The following is a 22,915-nucleotide window of genomic DNA, read 5'->3' as shown; positions in this document are numbered from 1 at the left end:
ATTAAGTGTTAAATAGGGAAAACCTGGTATGTAGGTTTGGAATGTTTTCGAATTGAAGTCTGTCTCTCGAAGTATCATTTGCTTTTTGCCCCTGTTGCCAGCACGCTTAAATTTGTTTATTCATTCATGTTTTGGCAGATGTAAATGTTTTAAGAACTGAACGTGTGCAGTGTCTTGCCAAAAAAGCTACTAAGTCACTAGCGCTTTTGGCTGGTTGCCCTGGCGGGTTTTTTTTCCCCCCTTAAGATTACAACATTTTGTACTTTGTTGGGAAATGAAGAATGTTAACAGTTTAACAAGACTTTTTTTTGTATTCCTATTATTTGAATAAATGGACATTCTTAATGTAATCAATGGGACCTAGTAAAGTGGTTATAGGAATTTGTAGGAATTGGGCAGTGGAATTATACCAGTGTGACGACATCTTTATGTAATCTACATGTGCCGGATTGTGTTACCATTGCTTGCTTGGATAAGACGGGAGGTCTTTTCAGAGAAACGGTTACTATGGATATTATATGATGTAATCTATTCTTGTGATCCATCACATAAAATCTGGTCTGGATGAGGAGATTCTTTTCTCTAAAAGGTGGTCTTTTTGGAAGACTTTTACTGTACTCCGCTTCTCCCAGTCCCCAGCAGCTGCCTCACTGATGCTTCTTGTCCTACGTCCTCACCACTATTTTCTTCTCCTTGATGAGTTGTTGTCTCAGCAAAAAGTGCCCAATCATTAGCTGAGGTGAGACACTGCTGTGGACAGGGATTGGATAAGCAATTAAGTTCCTGCTAAAACCGCATATCATCAGGAAGTAACAGCGAGGATCGGGAACATTGGCACCGCAGCCTTAGGGGACTTAGGGGACTATATATATATATATATATACACTACCGTTCAAAAGTTTGGGGTCACATTGAAATGTCCTTATTTTTGAAGGAAAAGCACTGTACTTTTCAATAAAGATAACTTTAAACTAGTCCTAACTTTAAACAAATACACTCTATACATTGCTAATGTGGTAAATGACTATTCTAGCTGCAAATGTCTGGTTTTTGGTGCAATATCTACATAGGTGTATAGAGGCCCATTTCCAGCAACTATCACTCCAGTGTTCTAATGGTACAATGTGTTTGCTCATTGGCTCAGAAGGCTAATTGATGATTAGAAAACCCTTGTGCAATCATGTTCACACATCTGAAGCGTGGGGTGCAATTTCTCCAGCTTACCTCAACAGATTAATAGCTAGAATGCCAAAGTTTTGCAATGCTGTAATTACTGCAAAAGGTTTGATGTAAAAACAATGTTATGCTTGACGAAAGCAAAGTTTGATGTAAAAACAATGTTATTTCAAATACAAATCATTATTTCTAACCTTGTCAATGTCTTGACTCTATTTTCTATTCATTTCACAACGTATGGTGGTGAATAAGTGTGACTTTTCATGGAAAACACAAAATTGTTTGGGTGACCCCAAACTTTTGAACGGTAGTGTGTATATATATATATATATGAATGATCTGTAAGATCAGGCTATTGCCATATACAAAATATATCATATAACAGTATGCTTTCTGTAGCCACTGGACTCTCGACCTCTGGTATGTTTAGACATCAAGGTACATGCCATGTCTTTACTGGGTTTTTAAAGTAGCTTTCAAAGAACTTTTTTTGTGCCACCTATTGAGGATAGGTACCCAAGTCAATGTGCGGGGCATAAAAGCTTGAAAAGGTCATATTTATCTTGAAACGCATTGCCCTAATAAACATGACTTGGTCTAATTGAAGAACAGAGCTTTTACACCATTGGGCTATGTTTACACGACGTAAGTTCAGTGGGAATTATTCTCACAGGACTTACGTAGTGCTGCCTTCTGAGGGAATCACGGCCTGAGTGTACACACATAGTATACACTCTGGCCAGGATCCCTAGCGGTGCCGTAGAAAACTGACATGTCAGTTTTCTGCGGCCGCTGTCAGTGCTCACTATGGAGCGAGTAGCTCCGGCCGCACGCTCCATAGTGTGCTGTGGGGAGTTCTGATGCCGGCGTGCATGGATGCGCCCGCATCAGAACTCTGCGGCCGTTCTCTTACGTAGTGTGAACATAGCCGTATCCTGTTTCTCTATTTTATGATGTGCAGATCAACAATCATGTGGATGGAATTTCTCTCTAGCTCAGCAAGTATCTTATGCCTATTGGCTCCTTAAGTGACTGCTATGGTTCTAGAGTATGGCCTATAGAGTTACACACTTCACTGTAATAAGTTGAAACATTGATTTTATTTTTACTTTAAAGGTGCTTAGCTTTTGCCTGGTTATGGTATCCATTGATGTACAGTGTATGGTTTAGACATACCGTATTCAATTTTATAATTTATTATATGAATAGCAAACATAGCCAATGATGATACTCATGAAGAGAATGACCACTGATCACAGATGCATAAGATGTATAAGATATGACTAATTTCTTGGAATGGAGTCCCTCATGGTTCCCTGCCAAGCTGGAAGACCAAACTTACAATAGATTGAGAATAGAGATGTGTTAACACAACTGAAAGGTCAAAACTGCTCCTAGCTCTTTCCTGCGAGAGTTCGTTTCTGCGTTCTCCTCGCCCTCAGTGGTGGGGTGAATATTTAGAAGAACAGAAAGGTCAGATGGGATTCTTTTGAGAAGAGGTCATTAAACGTCTCCTTCTTTATTTCATGTTTTTTTCCTTCCTTTTATGAGCATGGAGGAAACAATAGACTCTTGGCGTTTCCAGAGTGTTTATAGAAACGAGTTAATATAGAGCTGTTAAACTTCCCATCAGCACACTTTCCACAGAGTTTCATCAGAAGACCGATTTATTATGGTAACGTGACTCATATAATTTTCTGCATATTGGGTTTTCCATATCAGCATGACAGTAGTCCTTACTGGAGCCATTTAACAGAACTGTGCAGAACTCAGACAGAAGCTCTTTGTCTGCATTCGCCATGGGCCAGAGTTCTGCAACTATACATTATATTAATTCCTACTGAATTAGGTCACTGCCTTCCTTTTTTTAGGACGCTCAAATACAACACGTACAATTAAAACATTATTGCTGTATGCCAGAACCGAACAGATCTTTATTAGGTGGTACTATTCCATAAACTACATTTTGGCTTGTTGCAGTGAAAGGGATGGGATAAGCTTCTTAGTAGAATACTAGCACAGTCCACATGAAGGTATTTATCTTCTGACACATGCTATGGAATTTTGGGCTCTAAAGCTGATTTTTAAAAACTCTTTCTGGCCAAGCACTTATTTCCATATTTTAAGCCATGGCATTGCCTTGTATTAAAATTAGGTAGGAATCACCACACATGATTTTATGGTGTGTACTAATTTAGAGAGCCTTAAAGGGGTCATCTGGATAAATATGTTTTATATTTAGAAGTGATCGGGATGACGAGCACTACATGTGTGTCAGCCCAGAGAACAGGAAGTTTTGAGAAGCAAGACTGGCACATGAGTACATGTTTTTTGTTTTGCTGCCATCTTGAACATTTCTCAGGTTCACCGAAACACTCTGCGTTTGTTTACTGGTGGTTGAAAAAGTTGGATGGAGCCCTAGGTAGTAGGGATGGTCCGAAACTGCCAAGGTTCGGGTTCGTATGAACCCGAACGCTCTGCATCAGATTCCCGCTGTCTGCCTGCTCCATGCAGCGAGTGGATACAGCGGGAGGACTGCCTGGAAAACTGGGATACAGCCTATGGCTATGGCTGTATCCCAGTTTTCCAGGCGTTCCTCCCGCTGTATCCACCCTCTCCACGGAGAGGGCAGACAGCGGGAATCATTGCCGAGAGTTCGGGTTCGGACCATCCCTACTAGGTAGCCCTGGAAAACATGAATATAACCGATGGCTGTATTCATGTTTTCCCGGCAGCCTTAGGGCTGCAATCAACTTCTTTAGCTGGTAATCAAATGCCGAGAGTTTGGGTGAACCTGAGTGTGCTCTAGGTTTGTTCATCTCTAATGGTTACCATTTCATCTGGATGAGAGCCATGTAATACCAGTAAATACTACAGGGGTATTGTGTGGTCAGCCACAGTTTTCCCCTCCTATATCAGCTTTTCTTCTTTGGGAAAAATGGCAAAACCTTTAAAAAAAAAAAAAAAAAGTTTTCATTGAAATCCTTGTTCATCTTGGGCTTTGATTCCAGTGGCCAGTCTCACTCATTGATTGACGGCTATAACTGTATGTAAGCTCTTACAGCGAAGGCTGTCGACCACATGTAAAATCACAAGAGATGAGCGAACCTCGAGCATGCTCAAGTCCATCTGAACCTGATCGTTCGGCATTTGATTAGCGGTGGCTGCTGAAGTTGGATAAAGCCCTAAGGCTATGTGGAAAACATGGATATAGTCATTGGTTGTATCCATGTTTTCCAGACAACCTTAGAGCTTTATCCAACTTCAGCAGCCACCGCTAATGCAATGCCGAACGATCGGGTTCGGATGGACTCGAGCATGCTCAAGGTTCGTTTATCTCTAAAAATCGCCACTTTTTTTTGCTGTGTAACATGAATCAAACAGACTAGACTGTGTTTTCATGCTCACATGTTCTCTTTTAGACTTCTTGCTCCATTCAATTGAGTGACAATCCTGTAAACAATACAAAATTAGAAACTCCTAAAATTATCCTAGTTTGCCTATAATATCCTATAGAACAGAAGTTTATGCCATGTCATTTAAAGGTCCTCATATACCTTGGACTTTAGATGGACGAACCCACCAGTCATCCATTAGGAATTGTGTAAAATGGTTTTACCCAAGAAGTAGTTACTGGAATACACCAGCATACATGATGCTTCTGTACTAAGGTAATGTACTCAACAAATAAGTTAATTCTCCTTATGGTCCCAATACAGAAATAAAATAATATTTTTCTAAGCCCGTCGGTAGCACTCCTTTGGGGCCATTAAATAATATTACCTAATGTTTAACATCTGATTTTGTTCTGTCCTGTTGGTAACTGACTTTACTTTCATAACTGATGCTGAATACTCACAAATATGAGCACAAAGTAATCCAGGTCATAATACAACATTGTACATCTTTTATATTTGGGGTTTCTATAATGTTTTAATATTTGTAAAATATAAGACCACTTGTTCAGTTTTCTTTATAAGACTAAGAAATGCATTTTCCTAGTTCCTTATAATTTACTGAAACTGTGTCTGTAGCTCCATCAGATTTAATAGTAACAATAGCACAGCATGTAACAGGCATCATGATGGAAACCAATGGAGCTTATTGGTCCCTATTGTGCCTTTTTGTTGGGTCTGACACTCACTGCTATCATGGTTTCCCTTATGATGGGAACCATGACAGTAGTGTGAACATAGAATATGATAATTAGTTTGGCTAATTCACAGAATTTCATTCTAAATGGCCATGGCCGAGTACATTTATACAGTTCACAAAAATCCAAGGGTTCAGTATTCTTCATGACGTACACCTCAACATCTTTACAGACATTTTGAAGAGTAAGTAATAGATTAGATCTGTGCAAGTCAGTGCTTTATAGAAATGCACAAACTGCGCAAACTGTGACATTCCATTTTTGACTATATGGTGTACATTACAGCTACCATATGATGCCTATATACTTCTATTTGCATTTCATTTAGTATTCATCTTTTGAGAGTCTTTCGCAGGCATAGAAATTTCCTCAAAAGACATTACCATACTATTGCAGTACAATACCACATACATATGGTACAGTATTTTAGATCTAAAGAAAAGCTGTCCCGGTGACCAAGACTCTGAATGGCTGCACATAGCAAGTTAAAATGATTAGTATAATGCTTGACTTAAAACGACTCTGTACCCCCAATTTCCCCCCTTCCCCAAATCACTTGTACCTTCAGATAGCTGCTTTTAAGCCAAGATATGTCCTGGCGTCCGTTCGGCAGGTGATGCAGTTATTTACCTAAAAAATAATTTTTTAAACTTTCAGCCCTGTGTCAAATTGGCATGGCCTAGAGCAGGGGTCTCAAACTCGCAGCCCGCGGGACACTAGTTTGCGGCCCCCACCTCAATGGTAGCTTTCCTGTAAGTGCGGCCCTAATCAGCTGCTCAGCCGCGATTGGCTGGCCTAGAGTGTCTGTGCTCGGTGCCTAGAGTGTCTGTGCTCTAGGCCTCCACTGCCTCTCCTTCCCTCCTTCCTGCCCTCTTTACCGTTAGAAATGCCCCAGGCAGGATTTCTCCTAATCAAGACTGCACATGTGCTGGATCGTTAAGGCCCATGTGTGTTTAGACAAGTGAAATCCTGCCCATTGGCGTTAATAATAATGAAGAGGGCGTTGAGGAGGGACGGAGAGGTGGTGCAAGCCTAAGGCATGAGTACTCTAGGACACGCTAATTTGACACAGGGCTGCAAGTTTAAAAGTTGTGGGTACAGAGTTGCTTTAAATGTGTACTGTCACTTAAAAAAAAAAATTTTGACATGTCATAGATTCAAAAGTTTTAATTGGACTGCAACTAATTGGTAGAAAGAGCTGGGAGATGAATGCGCAAAGCATGTTCTCCTTATGTACTGTAAGTCTATGTGATGTCTTATGTTGCACTCACAAAGAGCTGAGAAAAAAGCGCTCCTGCTCATTCTAGTCTGATCACTCAACCCCTGACCATTAGAATTTTTTAAGTTTAAATTTTAAAGTTTAAATGTAAGCTTATAGGTTCCAAGAATACATATAAAAACAGTTGTATAATGTTGTGTACCCTTTCTTTAAAAAAAAAATACAATTTCTTTCAACTCCTTCATCAAAGCAGCTATTCCTTTTTCAGAGCCACAGCCTGGAAACCGCTGCTACAGAATCTTCGTCATGGTCCAGACGTTGAGATATTTGTGGCAGGCTTTACATTGAGACAAAGCTAAGAATAGAATAGGTTATTTTCATTAGAACATACATTATATTATACATTTCCTCCCTTTGGCTGGAGTTTGCCCTTTTTGGTTTAGCGTTTGTTTTAGAAGCCAGGCACATAGGGTAGGATGGGTATTTGTGTTTGGTTGTAGGAGCGTTGTGGCACACCGCTCTCAATGCTCTCGAGTAGACAGTGTATTTTAGACAGACAGAAATTGTTTGTTTTCTTTCTTGTTGTAAGGACTGTGTTCCATGTAAAACACACAACGCTGTTAAAATTGAGGGTTATGTCATGCATAATCGCCACCACATTCTCACTAACAACATATTAAATGTTTAAAGCTTTATTTCTTGGAATGGAGAGAATGTGTACTTAATCCCAAGGATAGTATGTAAAGACCTTCTAGAGAATACAGACCAATGTCGAGTCATACAATACATAATTTTATAGAAACTGAAGCTTTGAGTCAAGCACTTTGGAGACCTCAATTTATCAGTTGAATTCTATTTATTGTAGTCGCTTTACCAAAACCACTTATAAACGTTATATGTATTTATTATTGGGTTTTGAAAAGCACCTGGTAGTGTCTTTTACATTGAGTGATTATCAGCAAACAGGCCCAATATTGCCCTTTATAAAAGACGTAAGGTCTCCATATACCTTATACATTTGTCAGATTACCTGTGGTATAAGGTGCATGGAGCTCTCCCAAACAACCAGATAGACATAGGGGTCGATGGAAAATCACCACCCAGATCCTTTTTTCTAGGATAGATAAGCTGCAGCCAGAGCTCTACGGCTGCAGCTTAAAGCGACTCCGTACGCATAATCTGACCCCCCAAACCACTTGTACCTTCGGATAGCTGCTTTTAATCCAAGATCTGTCCTGGGGTCCATTCGGCAGAGGATGCAGTTATTGTCATCCCCGTGTCTAACGGCCGGGGATTACATTTGTATATGCATTAGGCTGGCACACCCTCTCTGTCCTTCCTCCCCACCCTCCTCATCATTAGGAATGCCCCAGGCAGATTGCTTCCTATTCCCCACCTGTGGCAGCCCGGCACATGGGCTGGATAGTTAATACACCTGTGCAAAGCCCAAACAGCAGTAAATGTTCCTGGATCATTCCTAATAATGAGGAGGGAGGGGAGGAAGGACGGAGAGGTGGTGCCAGCCTAATGCATATGCAAATGTAAACCCCGGCCGTTAGACACAGCGCTGCCGGATTAAAAGTTGTTTTTGTGACAATAACTGCATCCCCCTGCCGAATGGACCCCAGGGCAGATCTTGGATCTAAAGCAGCTATCTAAAGGTAAAAGTGGTTTTGGGGGGTCAGATTGTGGGTACGGAGTTGCTCTAAAGGGGTTATCCAGCGCTACAAAAACATGGCCACTTTTCCCCCTACTGTTGTCTCCAGTTCAGGTGTGGTTTGCAATTAAGCTCCATTTACTTCAATGGAACTGAGTTTCAAAACCCCACCCAATCTGGAGACAACAGTAGGGGGAAAGTGGCCATGTTTTTGTAGCTCTGGATAACCCCTTTAACTCTCCTCTTACAGAACACAGGATTGATTGGCTCAGTATAGGGAAGATGGGGGCCGGAGTGGAGAGATGGCTAAACGTGTATGGGGAACTTAAGTGTTCAGCTGATGAATGAACAATCACTCGCTTGTCAGCTGATAGCTGGGATCATGTGGCTCAAAAAATCTCTCCATGCATAAAAGGGATCTGCATAGTGATGTAAGTTAAAGGCTGCTCTATAATTTAGCCCAATATGGTTCATTAAACAAACACCGATCTGCTTGTCGCAACATAAATTACGCTGTAAATGCTGTACAATGTGACTTTCGTCGGTGTGAGGAAAAGCTTGTAATAGAGTTTAAAAGGATATCCACATCAAAAAGTCTTGTTAGAAGGAACCACCAAACACCAAGATTTTTTTTTGTTTTTGATGTTTTTTAATTTACAACTGAGCAACTAGACAGGGCGGATTAAATGTGCTTGATACAGTTTAATGTCTATCTACTGCATGTGAACAGTATTACAGATGTTATACCCATACTCATATTTATGCCAAGTGTATAACACTGATATTGGAACTAGTTGTTGCATTTAGGAAAAACTGTCCAAAATGAGATATGGGGCTTTAGTGAAATTAGAGCTTATATCAAGTCAAGGCTGAACAAATCTTTGGCATCAGTATCCAGTGCAATTTGATATTTGCTTTTGCTCGCTAACTGTTTGAGTTGTTTTTGATTGATGGAGGTCTCGGAAGTTCCTAATGCCTGAAGATCAAACTAGCTGCTTAGGCATTTATCTTATTCCCTATACTTTGGGGTATTCACATTTCTGCTGAATTAAAAAATTAACTTTTTGTTTTGATCCAATGGCAATAATTGAGCATGCCATATAGTTTCCTAAGCACTTATTTCCCAACCTCTCCTTTGCACTAATTATACGTATTTCATTAATGTGTTTCATACATTTTGCGAACAAGGCTGAATCAAGACAACATGTGATGTACAACCTCTCACGAATAGACTTTATTGCATAATTAGGTTCCCAATCATTGGTTACATTTTTGCAATTTGGGGGGGGGGGATGGTGGTGGGGGTACATAATGGTTACATTTCTTCATGTCTGTGTTACTCCTTTTATTTGGTTTAAAGGGAATCTGTCAGCTCCCGGGCCCTACCTAAGGTGCTGACAGTGTGCTGTAGCTGACAGCCCCCAGTAAGCATGGTGCCTTTTGGTGATTTTCCGTGCAGTGGATTATGTACAATCTCACGTCTCCTACTGTAATGAAGTGTCAAAGAGGAGTTGTTTATGCCACACTCTGGCCACCTCACCACTCCTTCCTCCTCCCTCCTCTTCATGAATCAATGCTGCCCGGCCTCCTGCCCCCTCAGCTGTCAGCCAGTGTCTCTGATTGCAGATCAGTCCTCTGTAGGCAGGTTATGTCTGAAAGAAACATTCAGATATACTTGAATCTCTGGACTCAAATGTGCTGGGGGTAACTAACCTGTCTGCAAATCTGCCAGAAGTTCATTCTCTGGTTCAAATCCCCTGATGGAAATGAAACATAGGTAGGAGTGGTGAGGTGTGCCAGAGTGTGGCACAAATAACTCCTCTTTGACTCTTCGTTACAGTGTGAGATGTAAGTGTGCATAATCCACTGCATGGAAAATTACCAAAAGGCACCATGCTCATTAGCGGACTGTCAGCTACAGCACACTGCCAGCACCTTAGGTAGGGCCCGGGAGCAGACAGATTCCCTTTAAGGCACTATTCGCATATGATGTATGCTGTACATATGATAAAGTTTGAAAGTAAAATAAACATGAACTAAGTGAATGACGGACTGGCACAGAGGGAGATATGAAACTGTCTCAGAATGCCTAAAATCTACAAGTAAAAGGGGGAGGTGATGGTAGACGCCAATCATATGGTGGTGAAATAGACACAGGGTTATTGTAGGTTATTGTAGATGTTCAGGTTTGTTTCGATGGTGGATGTGAGTTTGATGTGTAGGAGTAGTAACTTACAGAATATAGGGTTGCATGGGAGAAACCTTGGAGTTGATTGTGTAATGACTGTACAGAAGGAGAGCTGAGAAGGAGGTCTTGTAAGGTATGGAAAGATTAGGTTGGAGTTATATGGGTGAGGCAGGTTGTGGACAGCCTTGTATTTCATTGCTAATAATTCAAACAAGATTTTATAAGCAATAGGTAGCCAGGCAAGAGATTGGCAGAGGAGCAGCAAGGGGAGAGGTGGGTTAACCAGACAGAATAGTTGAGAATTCAGCCTATGCGTAGCTTCACACATACCGTATCGCAGCAGATTTTCTGCTGAGGATCCGAGCAGATCAGCAGATTTGACTAAATGAATGAACTCAGCATTAAATCTGCACCGTCAAATCTGCTGCGGATTCGCTGCAGATTTGATGGTGCAGATTTGATGCCTTGTTCATTCATTTAGTTAAATCTGCTGCAGAAAATCGTGTCACTTCTTTCGACGGATAGCGGAATACGCTGGCCCATAGAATGGTGTCTATGGAGCCGGCGGAAGCTGCGGAAAGGCGCGCATGGAAGGATCCACACGGAAAAGGTTTTTTTTTTAATTTACCTTGAAATGAAATTCTAACTTTGACTATTCGGCCATCTTAACCCTGTGTATTCCTTCATTTTGCTTGTCTGTTCTCGTTGCCTTGCTTGTTGTTGTAACAGTTAACTAGACAGATATATTTTTTCTTTTTCAGCAGCAGGTCATCACACAGATCCAGCCTAGCCTTTGTGTTTTTTTTCTACTGGCCTATGTCCAAATGGCATGAGGCCAAACACTGTAAGCATTTTGTAGCCTGCGGTTTACACCGGCTTGCTGAAAACGCCGACACTCCAGTCGCTGGCACATAATTAAACTGATTTGTGGTTTGACCATTGGAACTGTAGTACACAATTGTGACCAAATATGTTACACGCTAACAAAATAAAGCAGGTTCGTTCCAAGTGTTTTATAGTGTACCAGGGTTCGGGCAGCTTGGCAGCTTTCACGCATTTAGGTCAGTGCCCTCAAATATCATTTTTGGAATGTATGTCACAATTGTAAATCACTCCACAATCTGTGTTATAGATTAATTGCAATGGATCATGTGTGTTTCTATGAAGGTCAAGTAGCAGTGATATAAATCATGTACTCATTCTCTCCCCTTTACCAATATATAGCACAGATGACTTACTGTAGCAGTAAATCAACACCAGATTATGAGTTATTGTGCATTAAGGCACTAATATACATTCATCTGAATGTTCCAGGCTTTCCAGACAATTGTTTTTATATATGCCCATGCACTTACCATATGCAGTTTTATATGCTGATTTTTTTTTATTTTTTTTTACATCAAAAAATTATTTCAGGATATACCACAGTGTGGCTACAGGGTTCAATGGACCAAATATTGTATTCTAGTGAGTGACTATGTTTGGTAAACTATACATCAGTAGATGGATGTTTTATTTTAAAGTATACCTGTTGTTATAACTTTCAAAATCTAAGTCAACAGTAGATGTGATATAAAGCAAGTGCAATATACATTCATATTTTTTTTTTTTGTTATGATGCTGTAAAACAAAGCTGAACTTACCAGAAATCCAGGTCCAGTCTCCTGAAGGCAGATTTTCTGACTTGTGCTGGTTGAAAAAAAAAAACCAGACTGAACACAGGAATTCCGGCCAGTACAGAGAGTCACGGATCAGTGTGTCCATCAATAACATGACTGTCTTCTCTTTGTGAAGTGCCGTGTTCTCCATGGTATCTACTGTTGATTTAGATTTTTAAAGTTATAACGACAGGTACACTTTAAGGACACAAAAGTCTGGTCGATTATGCTTTGATATTCTGCAAGTGAAACATACAATGAACTGGCACTAAACATATTAAACCTATATTGAACTTTATGGACATGCCATGTTATGAGCTACAATCAGGTGGCATCTTGATATATACCAGTGGCAAAGGTGATTTGATTTTACCTTTATACCTGGATTAGGTTTCATCTTCCATCTGCAAATGTTTCACTACCACAGAAAATGTAGGGGTTCTCTTTTCTTGCTTACTGGTCGTGATGCCATAAGAGCAGTGTTTGCTGGCTATACTAAAAGAATTTCTTATACAAAGGACAGGCCAGATCATATAATGGGATTAACCATACTGCATATAAAACAAATCAGATGGCTGTGACACCGAACCATGATAGTAGTGTATATGGAATGATTAGAAAGGAGGCAGATGTGAGACTTTACGGGTTGCAAGAAATTTTTACTTGGAATTTCACTTATGCATTTCTACAGCTGCCAAATGATCAATATGAGCCTGATATATTTTGCTTTATTGTAACCATCATTTTTACCCTTGTGTATCGACAGGTATGACATCTGCACTTATAAAAACAAGCCATGTGGAACTTTGGGTATGTATATTACATTTATTTCAACTTTTAATTTTTATTACTTTTTTTTATTTATTTTACTTTATATTTATTCTTGCAGTTTAAGGCTGGGTTCACACTGCGTTTTTGCAATCCGTTTTTTTAAATGCATTTGTGTGCATCCGTTTTAATCCGTTTTTTCCATTGACTTCCATTATAAAAAAAAACCCCAGATCAAAACGGATAGTCAACCTCATTTTACTGTCCGTTTAAATGGAAGTCAATGGTAAAACGCATTAAAATATATGCACACTAATGCATCTGGCTTTTTCATCCGCTTTTTGAAAGAAGGAAAAAAAAACAGATTGCAAAAATGTAGTGTGAACCCAGCCTAATCATCAAAAACACCCCTGAATCTAATACCATGTCCTGGTCTATCAATATGTTGTACATGACTAAGCTGTTATTCAAAACAAGTAGCTCCTGCGGGTGCCATTTGCTAGGTTCATGTTGTTATAAACATTTTTATCTGACAGTTTCATATCTCACGGATGAGTTTTCATCATCTTTGTTCTCGGTAATATTGTTGAATGTGATATAATTTTGAATACTCATGAATGGAACTTAGAAAAACCTAAGAATTGTTGAAGCATATTATGTTATGTTTCTAGTAGATTTTCCTATCCTTTAGGACAAGACTTGACTCACACCATGCGCCAGGTAGCTAGTAAATGTACTTCTGGTGCCTACTTTATTTACCATCTATGTGTATATATATATATATATGTATATATATATACATATATATATATATATATATATATATATATACACATATATATATATATATATATATATTGTCACTACCGCGCCACCAAATGCAAGGTCGTGAAGAAATAGTTGAATGTGCTGCTTATTCAGTTGTCTAAATGTGTGCAAGAACAGATCAGCGCAATAAGGGATTCTCTGATGAGCCTAGAATCTGACTAATATGATACTTTTAATGTGCTCTCTCTTTGTGAACCACAGCGCATGTCACAGCTGCTCTTGATACACAGAGTGTACCGTACCCCTCTGGTGCTGAAAAAAATCGGATATAGAACGGATTCTAGATGCCCACGATGTGGGGAGGACGAAGCCCACGTTCTCCACATGTTTTGGTCATGCCGGGAACTTGAGTCCTTTTGGAGGGAGGTGCTGGCTCTCATTAAAAAGGTGTTCGGGCTGGATACTGCTGTGCACCCCAAACAGTGTATTCTGGGACTATTAGATCACCTTAACCTGGATGACTATACGGTGTTGGGAATACAGCGACTACTGTACCAGGCCAGGAAGACTATAGCTGCCAAATGGATCCAAGCTCAGGCCCCCACTATCACAGAGTATATAAATAAGATGAATGTGGTGATACGCCTGGAAAGGGGGGTGTATCTAAAACGAGGTTGCCCCCGCAAATTTGAAGCAATTTGGGGTAAGTGGGTGGATACACCGGGACTACCATCACGCTCCCTCTTGCAACTCTGTAGAAACCCTATGCAGGCGTTGGTGGGGACACTATAGCTACCCCGATAACCTGACTGGATGATAATGTAGTTAGATATAATGCACTTGGAGACGGCAGGAGGTATTACGCGATCTGAGAGGTATGGCACGAGGTTTAGTTTCTGGTATTCTTCTTTTTGTGGTTTTTATGTTACTATGGGACTATGAAACTGTTAGTAGAAGAACTTTCTTTTCTTCTACCTCCGGTATGTGCTGTTGACTACATATGAATGGTTCCCGTTTAATGAATAAAATAGAAAAAAGTTAGGAACTGTACCTTCCTGAATGCTACCTGCATGTAACCTCTTGTCATTGTATCATTGAGAATCTTCTGTATGACTGTGTTACTCATATACTCATATACTGTATTGTACAGATCTTAATAATAAAAAAATTACCTGATTTAAAAAAAAATGTGATATTGTCACCCCCTTACTCTGTGTGGTCCTCCACACCTTCCAAAAGCTTAGATGTTGCACATTTGATATTCCCTATATATATCTTGTCTGTGTCATCTTTCTGCTCTAAAATTGCTTTTATCGGTGGACAGTGTCACCTAGGTGGCTCCTCCTGGCAGTTGAGCCATCTCTCTCTCTCGGAAGCCCTACCTAGGTAACTCTATTGACTGATGAAATGAAGCTGCAGATGGATGGTGCAGAGAACCACACATAGTAGTAGGGTCCAGCACAAGATAACCCTATTTGCAGTTGGTTTTACAGCTGATCAGTTGTTTCTACGATTTTTCTTACTAATTAAATTCACATAGGCCATAACTTATTACATTTTTTGATGATATGTCCTATTTAGGGATGAGCGAACTGAACCGTAACGAACCACATTCGTTATGAACTTTACAAAAAGTTCGGTTCGTCACCGAACCGAACTTTAAGAAAGTTTGTAACGAATCTAGTTAAAACAATAACAACAAATAAAATCACAGAATAGACCAGGATACAAGGGATTATTACTCCTATAATCCCTTGCATGCTGGTTTTCTGTGAATATCAAGATGTGTGACATCACCCCTGTTATGGTGAGACCTTAAATTAGTCTCCTCAGATATACCTGGGTGCTGCCTAATCAAAAATGAAATGTGACAGCTGTCTGTGAGTAATAACCAAGACACATAAAAGCAACTTCAGTGTTCAAGCTGATCTACTTTATTAAGGGAAAATCTCAGTTTATATCTTTACAGTAAAGCTTCAAAAAAATAATAGCAGAACCCCAATTAGCCGCAACCAAAAAAGTAAATAAAAAAAAAAAACAGTCAAAAAAAAATCCCATCACTGCCCCAGGAAAAAAAAAAAAAGTCCCATCGGCTGTCCCATCACTGCACAGTTGTGTAGAAAAATGTTGGCGACTCATTGGGATTCTTGGTGTCCAAGACCGTGCACCCCAGTGCTGATGTCTGGTCCTTTAATTATGGGCAAGGGCAGTACATGTCTGTTACTGCCCATTGGATAAACATCCTCCCAGAAGACCATCAGAAAGTTAGCCCATTCTTGCTACAGTCACCTCCCCGGTGCTATAGGGGGCCAGTTCTGCCTCCACCACTTTGCAATCATCCGCCGCTTTGACTGCAGTCCAACCTGCCCCGGTGTCTTACCAACAATGTCAGGCCTGGTGCTCTCAGGCTGTCCTCCATTTTGTGAGCCTCGGTAAACCGAGCCAAAGTGGGCAGGAGCTCTCCCGGACCATCAGTAAGAGATATATGAATGGCTGACCCCAGGTCAACTAACGGTGGGAAGTGTTGTAGCCCACAAAGGGAGGAACATTGTCTCTGCAGTGCAGCACGGAGGGCTGAGTCATACACCTTGTATGGCACATGTGATAAACCTCATAGTGCACAGGTTTCTTCCAACATGTCCTGCCAATTCTTGATCCCTTTTGAGGACGCGACTCTGTTGGTGAGCAGGCATGACTATAGGATCAACAACATCATCCCACTCGTCCATGTTCTGGAAAGTGCGCTGAGCAACATCATCAGCGAAGATTCCAAGGCTGAACATCCTCCTCTGTTAATTGTCTGTTCTCAACCATACTGGCCTGGTTACAATCAGGTACTGCCTCCTCCTCCTCCTCCACAAATAGTCTGTTGTCAACCATACTGGGCTGGGTGCAATCAAGTGCTGCTGCCTCCTCCTCCTCCGTCAATTGTCTGTTCTCAACCATACTGGGTCCAATACAGTACTATTACTGCTGCTGGTTCCACTGTCAAATGTTTGTTTTCCACCCTACTGGGTCCAAGGAACTTTGTTTCCTATGTCCCGTGTAATAACTTACACCTTGGCTAATTTTTGCTCACTATTTTTGCACTTTGATTTTTTCCACTTTTTTTCATTGTAATAGCAACTGCAAATAAACAAAACTATACCCTATTAGACTCCCACTATTGTAGCTGCAATTATTCAGCCGTTATAGCAAGGTTAGTTTTAGGTTCAGTTCTTACGAGTACGAACATTACGAAAGTTCCCTGAATCGAACCGAACTGAACTTTTCAAAATTTCGCTAATTTCTAGTTCTATTTAAACATTAATAACAACAAAAATTCCAATCCAACTGAAATTGACCATGTACATGTTCTGTATACTGTAGATTGAGGGTGAACACTCAGAACAGAAATAACCTGTCAGGGCTGCGGCGGTGTCCCGCGCTCCGGACCGCCGCCGCACCCCCTCACCCTGTCCTGCAGCCGCCTGTGTCCACGTGCAGGGATCCGGCGCTGCTGCCACTTCGGCCCCTAGGGGCGCCTCACCTCGCCCCGCTCCTGTCCATCGCTGTGCCGGCCGGCGCGCGCGTCCCCGCCTCCTCGGGCGCGCGCGCCGGCTGTCTCGGAGTTAAAGGGGCAGTCCGCCTCTAATTGGTCACAGCCCACACACTCTCCTATAAATTCCAGCCCTGCCCCACCTCAGGTGTTGGAGCCTCTACATGCTTCCCATAGCGTTGGCCCAGCTCCCTGTTGTTCCTGACCTCAGTCCTTGTTCCCAGTTCCTGTCCATTGTCCCGGTCCCTAGCTCCTGCCCGCTGCTTAACCCGTTGTTTCCTGAGTACTGTCTGCCACCTGTGGTTTCGCCTACAGACCTTCTGCCTACTGCTCCTGCCACGCCTCGCCTGCTGTCACTAGCAACCGAGCCAGGGGTAGCGACCTGGGGGTCGCCTGCCGCAGATAGTCCATCCCGCCTTGCGGCGGGCTCTGGTGAAAACCAGCGGCCCCTTAGGTTCCGCTCCCTGGTGAGGTTAGTGCCATCGCTAGTGACGGTTCAGTGGATCCACGACTCCAGGCGTTACATAACCCCAATCTGAAACTGACCCTGTTGCAAATCAAAGTTTGGTCCAACACTGTTCAGAGAAATGTAAGACTGTCCATGTGGCCAAAAGTGCAGGCTGTTTAACTCCATGTAGAGTATATAGTAGTTTAAGGGGATTTTCAGAACTACAATATTGATGGTCCTTTGGCTAGGCCGCCAATATCATATTGGTAAGGACAGAGACAGTGGCACCCCGTGATCTGCATTAAATAACTGCTGTAATGTGTATTGCATCTTTGTCCCATTCAGATGACAAGGTAACAGCACTTGCATAATGCTATCCACCCTCTAAACAGTGGATTGCAGGAGTGCTAAGAGCTGGGCCATCACCAATCTCATATCCTATGGATAGCCTATCAGTAATGTAGACCTGAAACCCCCATTAAATAAATATGAGTTACAGAATATAGGAGTTAGGGCCCTTGCACACTATGGAAATCGCGTGGATAAGCTCTGGCGGTTTCTGTGCGCTCGACACAGCCCACCCCCCCACGCACGCACGTGTCTCTCCTTGAAGTTATGCCTATCCCATAAGCTCCATTCCAATCAGGCAGATTCCACTATCTGGCGAAAAAAGAATTGACATGTCAATTCTTTGGAAGGACGGTGGAATCCACAGGTCCATAGAATGTAGCCTATGGGATGGCCAGATGTTCAAGCGGGAGAGTGCAAGTGTCATCACTTCCTAAGGGCCAGTTCACACAAAGTAACATTGGCGGAATTTTGCCAGCCTCCGTGTCATACAGGCAGTCTATGGGAGGGCTCACACCTCCTCTGTCCGCGCAGGAATTGACATGTCAATCCTTCCCAGCGGAGAGAGAAGGCGCGCAAGCCCACCAGTTTTACTCCGTGTGAACTGGCCCTAATACTGTGTAGACATAAGCAAGCAGGTGCTGTTTTATGTCAAGGGTTGTATCATGTAAAAGTGCAGACCTTTATATTCTCCAAGGTCAGCATGTTTTTGGAAGTAAAGTTTATCATATTACTATTGATTAAATCAGAGCCCCTTTTCCAATTTTCATTTTAGGCGCTGCACACTATACCGCAATCAGGTTAGCATGAGAGGAGCTTTTATTTAGCTGAGTGTTAACTCAATTGGCCAGGCATTGCAGCATTCTGACTTTCCAGTCTGCAAACACCAGGAATATCTTTCGTTGATCTGCCAGCTTGTAACAAATCGCAGGTTCCTTCAACAGGAAACGTAATACATGCCAATCAGATCATACACTGACCTCTTAAGAGCTTATTCTGCCTTTAGAACAATCATGGCATTGGATATATTCTGTAGTGGTCCATTCAGTTATTCTGTGTGGAAGGAGTTCACTTCTCCTTTGGGTACGCTGTCTTCCAAGTGTGTATTTTTCCAAGAAGCAAGACACACTAAATGGTAATGTTGGGCGGTTTAATTTTTTCCCCTGCAAACTACAGTTATCCCATTTATTGTATAAATATAAATTGGGTTATGAGATCAACTCAAGCACATTTCATATTTATTCACATCCTTTAAAATCTATTAATACTGATTGAGTTTCTGTAGACAAAAAAAGGGTAATCTGTTGGACAAAATGTATGGCAATTTAGGTATGGATAAAAATGTAAACGATTCCTTCAGACCATAATTCTCGTTGCAGCTCTAAAACAAATGAGATTATAACAATTTCAGCTCAGGGAGATCAGCAAAATAAATAAATCAATGCAGTACTCGTTCAAGAGTCTCCATTGATACATTAGAGTCGGTGGAGCCTCAGTCCTGAGTCTGTGGATGTTTGCCTTGCTTTGGTATTTCCCCATTTGTGTCCCAATACTCACAACTGAGTTAGACTATGACGTAAAAGGGGCTCCTCCAGTATTTCCCCCTTTTGTGTTCCAATACTCGCAAATGAGTGGGACTTAAACTGCTACATATCAGGATGGTCAATGCAATTTGCCACTAAAGAGACTGTTGTTGGAAATGTGTAAGATATGTGGCTCCACTATGTGGATATAGTTCATTAACCCATTATGTTGCAACTCCCAGTGTTTTGGTTTCACCCTGCACTACTAACATCATGGACGTCTTATTAACTACCAGCCAGAACATCATTAACCATCGAATTTCCCTGGGGATTAAATGTTAAAAAGCCGTTGTTCAGGGAGCAGAAGACAGCTGAAGCCTTTTGGTTAATGGCTCTCAGTTCCGGTAAATCCACATCTTGGGAGTAAGCCTAGAAAGATATGGAGGGAGCTGTCATGCGTACCGATCATCATGTGAGGCCAAAACGACTCTGCACGATCTTGACGATGTTGAAGTGACATAGTGTGTGGGTGCGGCTTCAGCCGCAGGCGATGATAAGAATTAGGGATGGTCCGAACCTGCAGAGGTTCGGGTTCGTACGAACCTGAACTCTCGGCAATGATTCCCGCTGTCTTCCATCTCTGTGGAGAGGGTGGATACAGCCGGAGGACCGCCTGGAAAACCGGGATACAGCCTATGGCTATGGCTGTATCCCAGTTCTCCAGACGGTCCTCCGGCTGTATCCACCCGCTGCAGGGAGCGGGCAGACATCGGGAATTATTGCCGAGAGTTTAGGTTTAGACCATCCCAAATCAAAATACATGACCACCCCCTTTGTGCTCCGGGGATGTGGATTTACAGGGACTCCAGCCCGGGTAGCAGAAGGCTTTAGGCATCCTCTGCTCCTTTAACTTCAGCCGTGCAGCCCATATTTGTACAATTCTGGTGCCTGAGGGTATTACTTAAGACCAGTAGAGCCTGCTCCAGTCACTGTGTCATCTCTACACCTCTGCTTGTGTGTAACAGCAAATACCAGCTGACCCTTGAATGCTAACAACAGTACTGCTTCCCCAAAGGATCAACACAAATGACAGTAGATGGGCATAATATTAAATTGAAATAAAACACATTGCTGATCCTGGTCTACCATTTATCGGCTTTGGAAAAGTTCCTTTAACAGAATTCATTCACTGTGTACATAGACAGTGATTGTTCACCAGGTAGTCTTTTTTGAGTGCAAGACTCTGTTCACACTGACGATACTAACTTGTCTATTATGGATCCAAATTCCTTCCTAATTAATTAGAACCAATGGATGGATGCTTACTGGTGGAAAACACCTATGTGATCTCTTGTCCATTCACCTTCAACTAACAACCATGTATAGTTTTTTTCTCCATAATGTGTTTGGTTACCCAGGTTTATTACTTTTTTTCTGTGATTTTTGTTTTGTTTTCTAATATTCACCATATTGAACATCTACTCTACCAATCACTGGCTGCAGTAGTTGCCTGCTACAGTGGTGACCAATTGATTGGCTGAGGAAGAATATGCTTGTGTCAAAATAAGGACCAGGAAACAAAAATACCATTAACCATCTTCTAGGATCTTCTTCAGGTATCAAAAAGGCTGGAGCCTGGAAAGTAGGTGCATGTTCTTATGTTCAGCCACCTCCTTCCTGTCTCTTTTGAAAAAATGCCCGACGCTGGACTTCTCCTTTAAGATAAAGATGTTTCTTGACACATTCTATGGCATATTTAAAAATCTTAATAAAGTAAAGAGTTGAATAGATGTTACATCCTATCAATTCACTTAAAGGTGTTTTCCTATGAAATAAAAGTCTCAACTAGTGTTGAGCGGAATTGCCAAACTCTTTCTCCAAGCGTTCTCCAAACCCGAACACTCTACATTGGTTCCATGTTCATGATTTTCCATTATTCCCAAATATGTGTATTTCTTTTCACTCTGTAAAAGTGCAATCTTTAATATTGTCTTTATTATTAAATAATGATTAGTGGTATAGCTACCCAAGCAATGGCCACTGTAGGAATCTTTAGTGAAAATATACAGACAATGATAAGATAATGTGCTTGGTATTTAAGGCCACGTTCACACAACGTGAGTTTTCATTAAACAACGGCCACCTTATTAAATAATGGCCGTTGTTGCAAACCTGCAACAACGGCCATTATTTAATGTGGTGGCCGAACGCTTTAATTATTAGTATACACTCTGGTCGGGATTCCATTTGGCTGCACAAAAAACTGACATGTCAGTTTTGTGCGGCTGCTATTCATTGATTGTCTGCAATGGTTAATTGGAACACGGGCACACCTGAATGTGCCAGTATTCTAATTTAAAAGAAATTAAGGGTTTAACATCACTGACAGCGGGTGTCACAGAACAGCCGCTGTCATACATTGTGTGAATCCAGCCTAAAAATAGATTGTGCTAATTTACATCTAGTTTTCACCTTTGCCAGTTGTGCTTGAAATGAACCTGCCACATTAAATATGTTGTCTGAATTGCCAACATCATGTTATAGAGCAGAAAGAGCTGAGCAGATTCATATATAGTTTTCTAGGAAATAAATGAGTAGAACTTGAGATTCATTTTGGGTTTAGGAGTCCAGTAGGCAGTACATTCATAAAAGAAGCCTATGAGTCAATGATTAGATAGCCCACAGGTCTCCTAAGCCCAGAAAGAGCAGTAGTTTAAATGAATGAATCACAAGTTCTACTCAATCTTTTCCCACAGAACTATACACCAAACAGTTTAGCTCCTTCTGCTCTTTAACATGATGCCACCAGAGAACAACATATTTAACATGAGAGGTTGCCTTTAAAAGTGAACCTATCAGCATGTTAGAAGTATCTAACCTGCTGATATCTGCCTATAGGGCACAGGGCACTGAAGATGATGTTTCTTACTTTCTTCCTAGGTGCTGTGTCTACAATATTCAGTGTTTATTCCTAATGCTAAGTTGTTTTGGTGCACTAGGGACGAGACTACTGCCCCCAGTGCACCAATCCGCCCCTCATGCACAGCGCCATTTCTGTGATATTAGGAGTTTAACCTCCACTGCATCGATCCACCCTGATGCAGAGAAGGTTAAACTCCACTGCTGCACATAAAGGTTAGAAATTTACCTTCATCCTCAGCGCCCCATGCGCTATAGGGACATTTCAGCAGGTTAGATACATCTTTCCCTTTAATTAACTGAAATTCTAGTGTATGCAGGGGTTCAGTATACAATAGTCATATGCTCCAGCCCATGGGGGTACCTGGTAGCTTATAAATACTAGCAAACAGAAGGAGAGCATAGAGTGCTAACAAGTGCCTATTTAATATTGTGCATTTATTGATAGTATGTGGTCTTATGAATGACATTTAATGGTTTGGCAGGGTTTAGAAGCTTTGGGCTACACTTTTGATGATACTTGATGAAGTTGTACGCTCTCCCTGTAATCTA

At 41.4% G+C, this 22,915-nt stretch overlaps 1 protein-coding gene across 2 annotated transcripts in view; it reads left to right on the top strand.

Annotated features, from left to right (window-relative positions):
• The window catches only part of ADAMTS6 (ADAM metallopeptidase with thrombospondin type 1 motif 6), a 204,936-nt gene that overhangs the window by 66,766 nt on the left and 115,255 nt on the right, over positions 1–22,915 (top strand). For both annotated transcript variants that reach the window (XM_069962724.1, XM_069962722.1), the window contains exon 7: positions 12,818–12,861. In XM_069962724.1, the coding sequence (XP_069818825.1) occupies positions 12,818–12,861 (44 nt within the window). The remainder of the gene's footprint in view (positions 1–12,817; positions 12,862–22,915) is intronic.

Source organism: Dendropsophus ebraccatus, chromosome 3, assembly GCF_027789765.1.
Source record: "Dendropsophus ebraccatus isolate aDenEbr1 chromosome 3, aDenEbr1.pat, whole genome shotgun sequence".
Taxonomy (NCBI): domain Eukaryota; kingdom Metazoa; phylum Chordata; class Amphibia; order Anura; family Hylidae; genus Dendropsophus; species Dendropsophus ebraccatus.
Note: the sequence above shows the minus strand (reverse complement) of the source record. Positions and strands in the feature narration are given on the sequence as shown.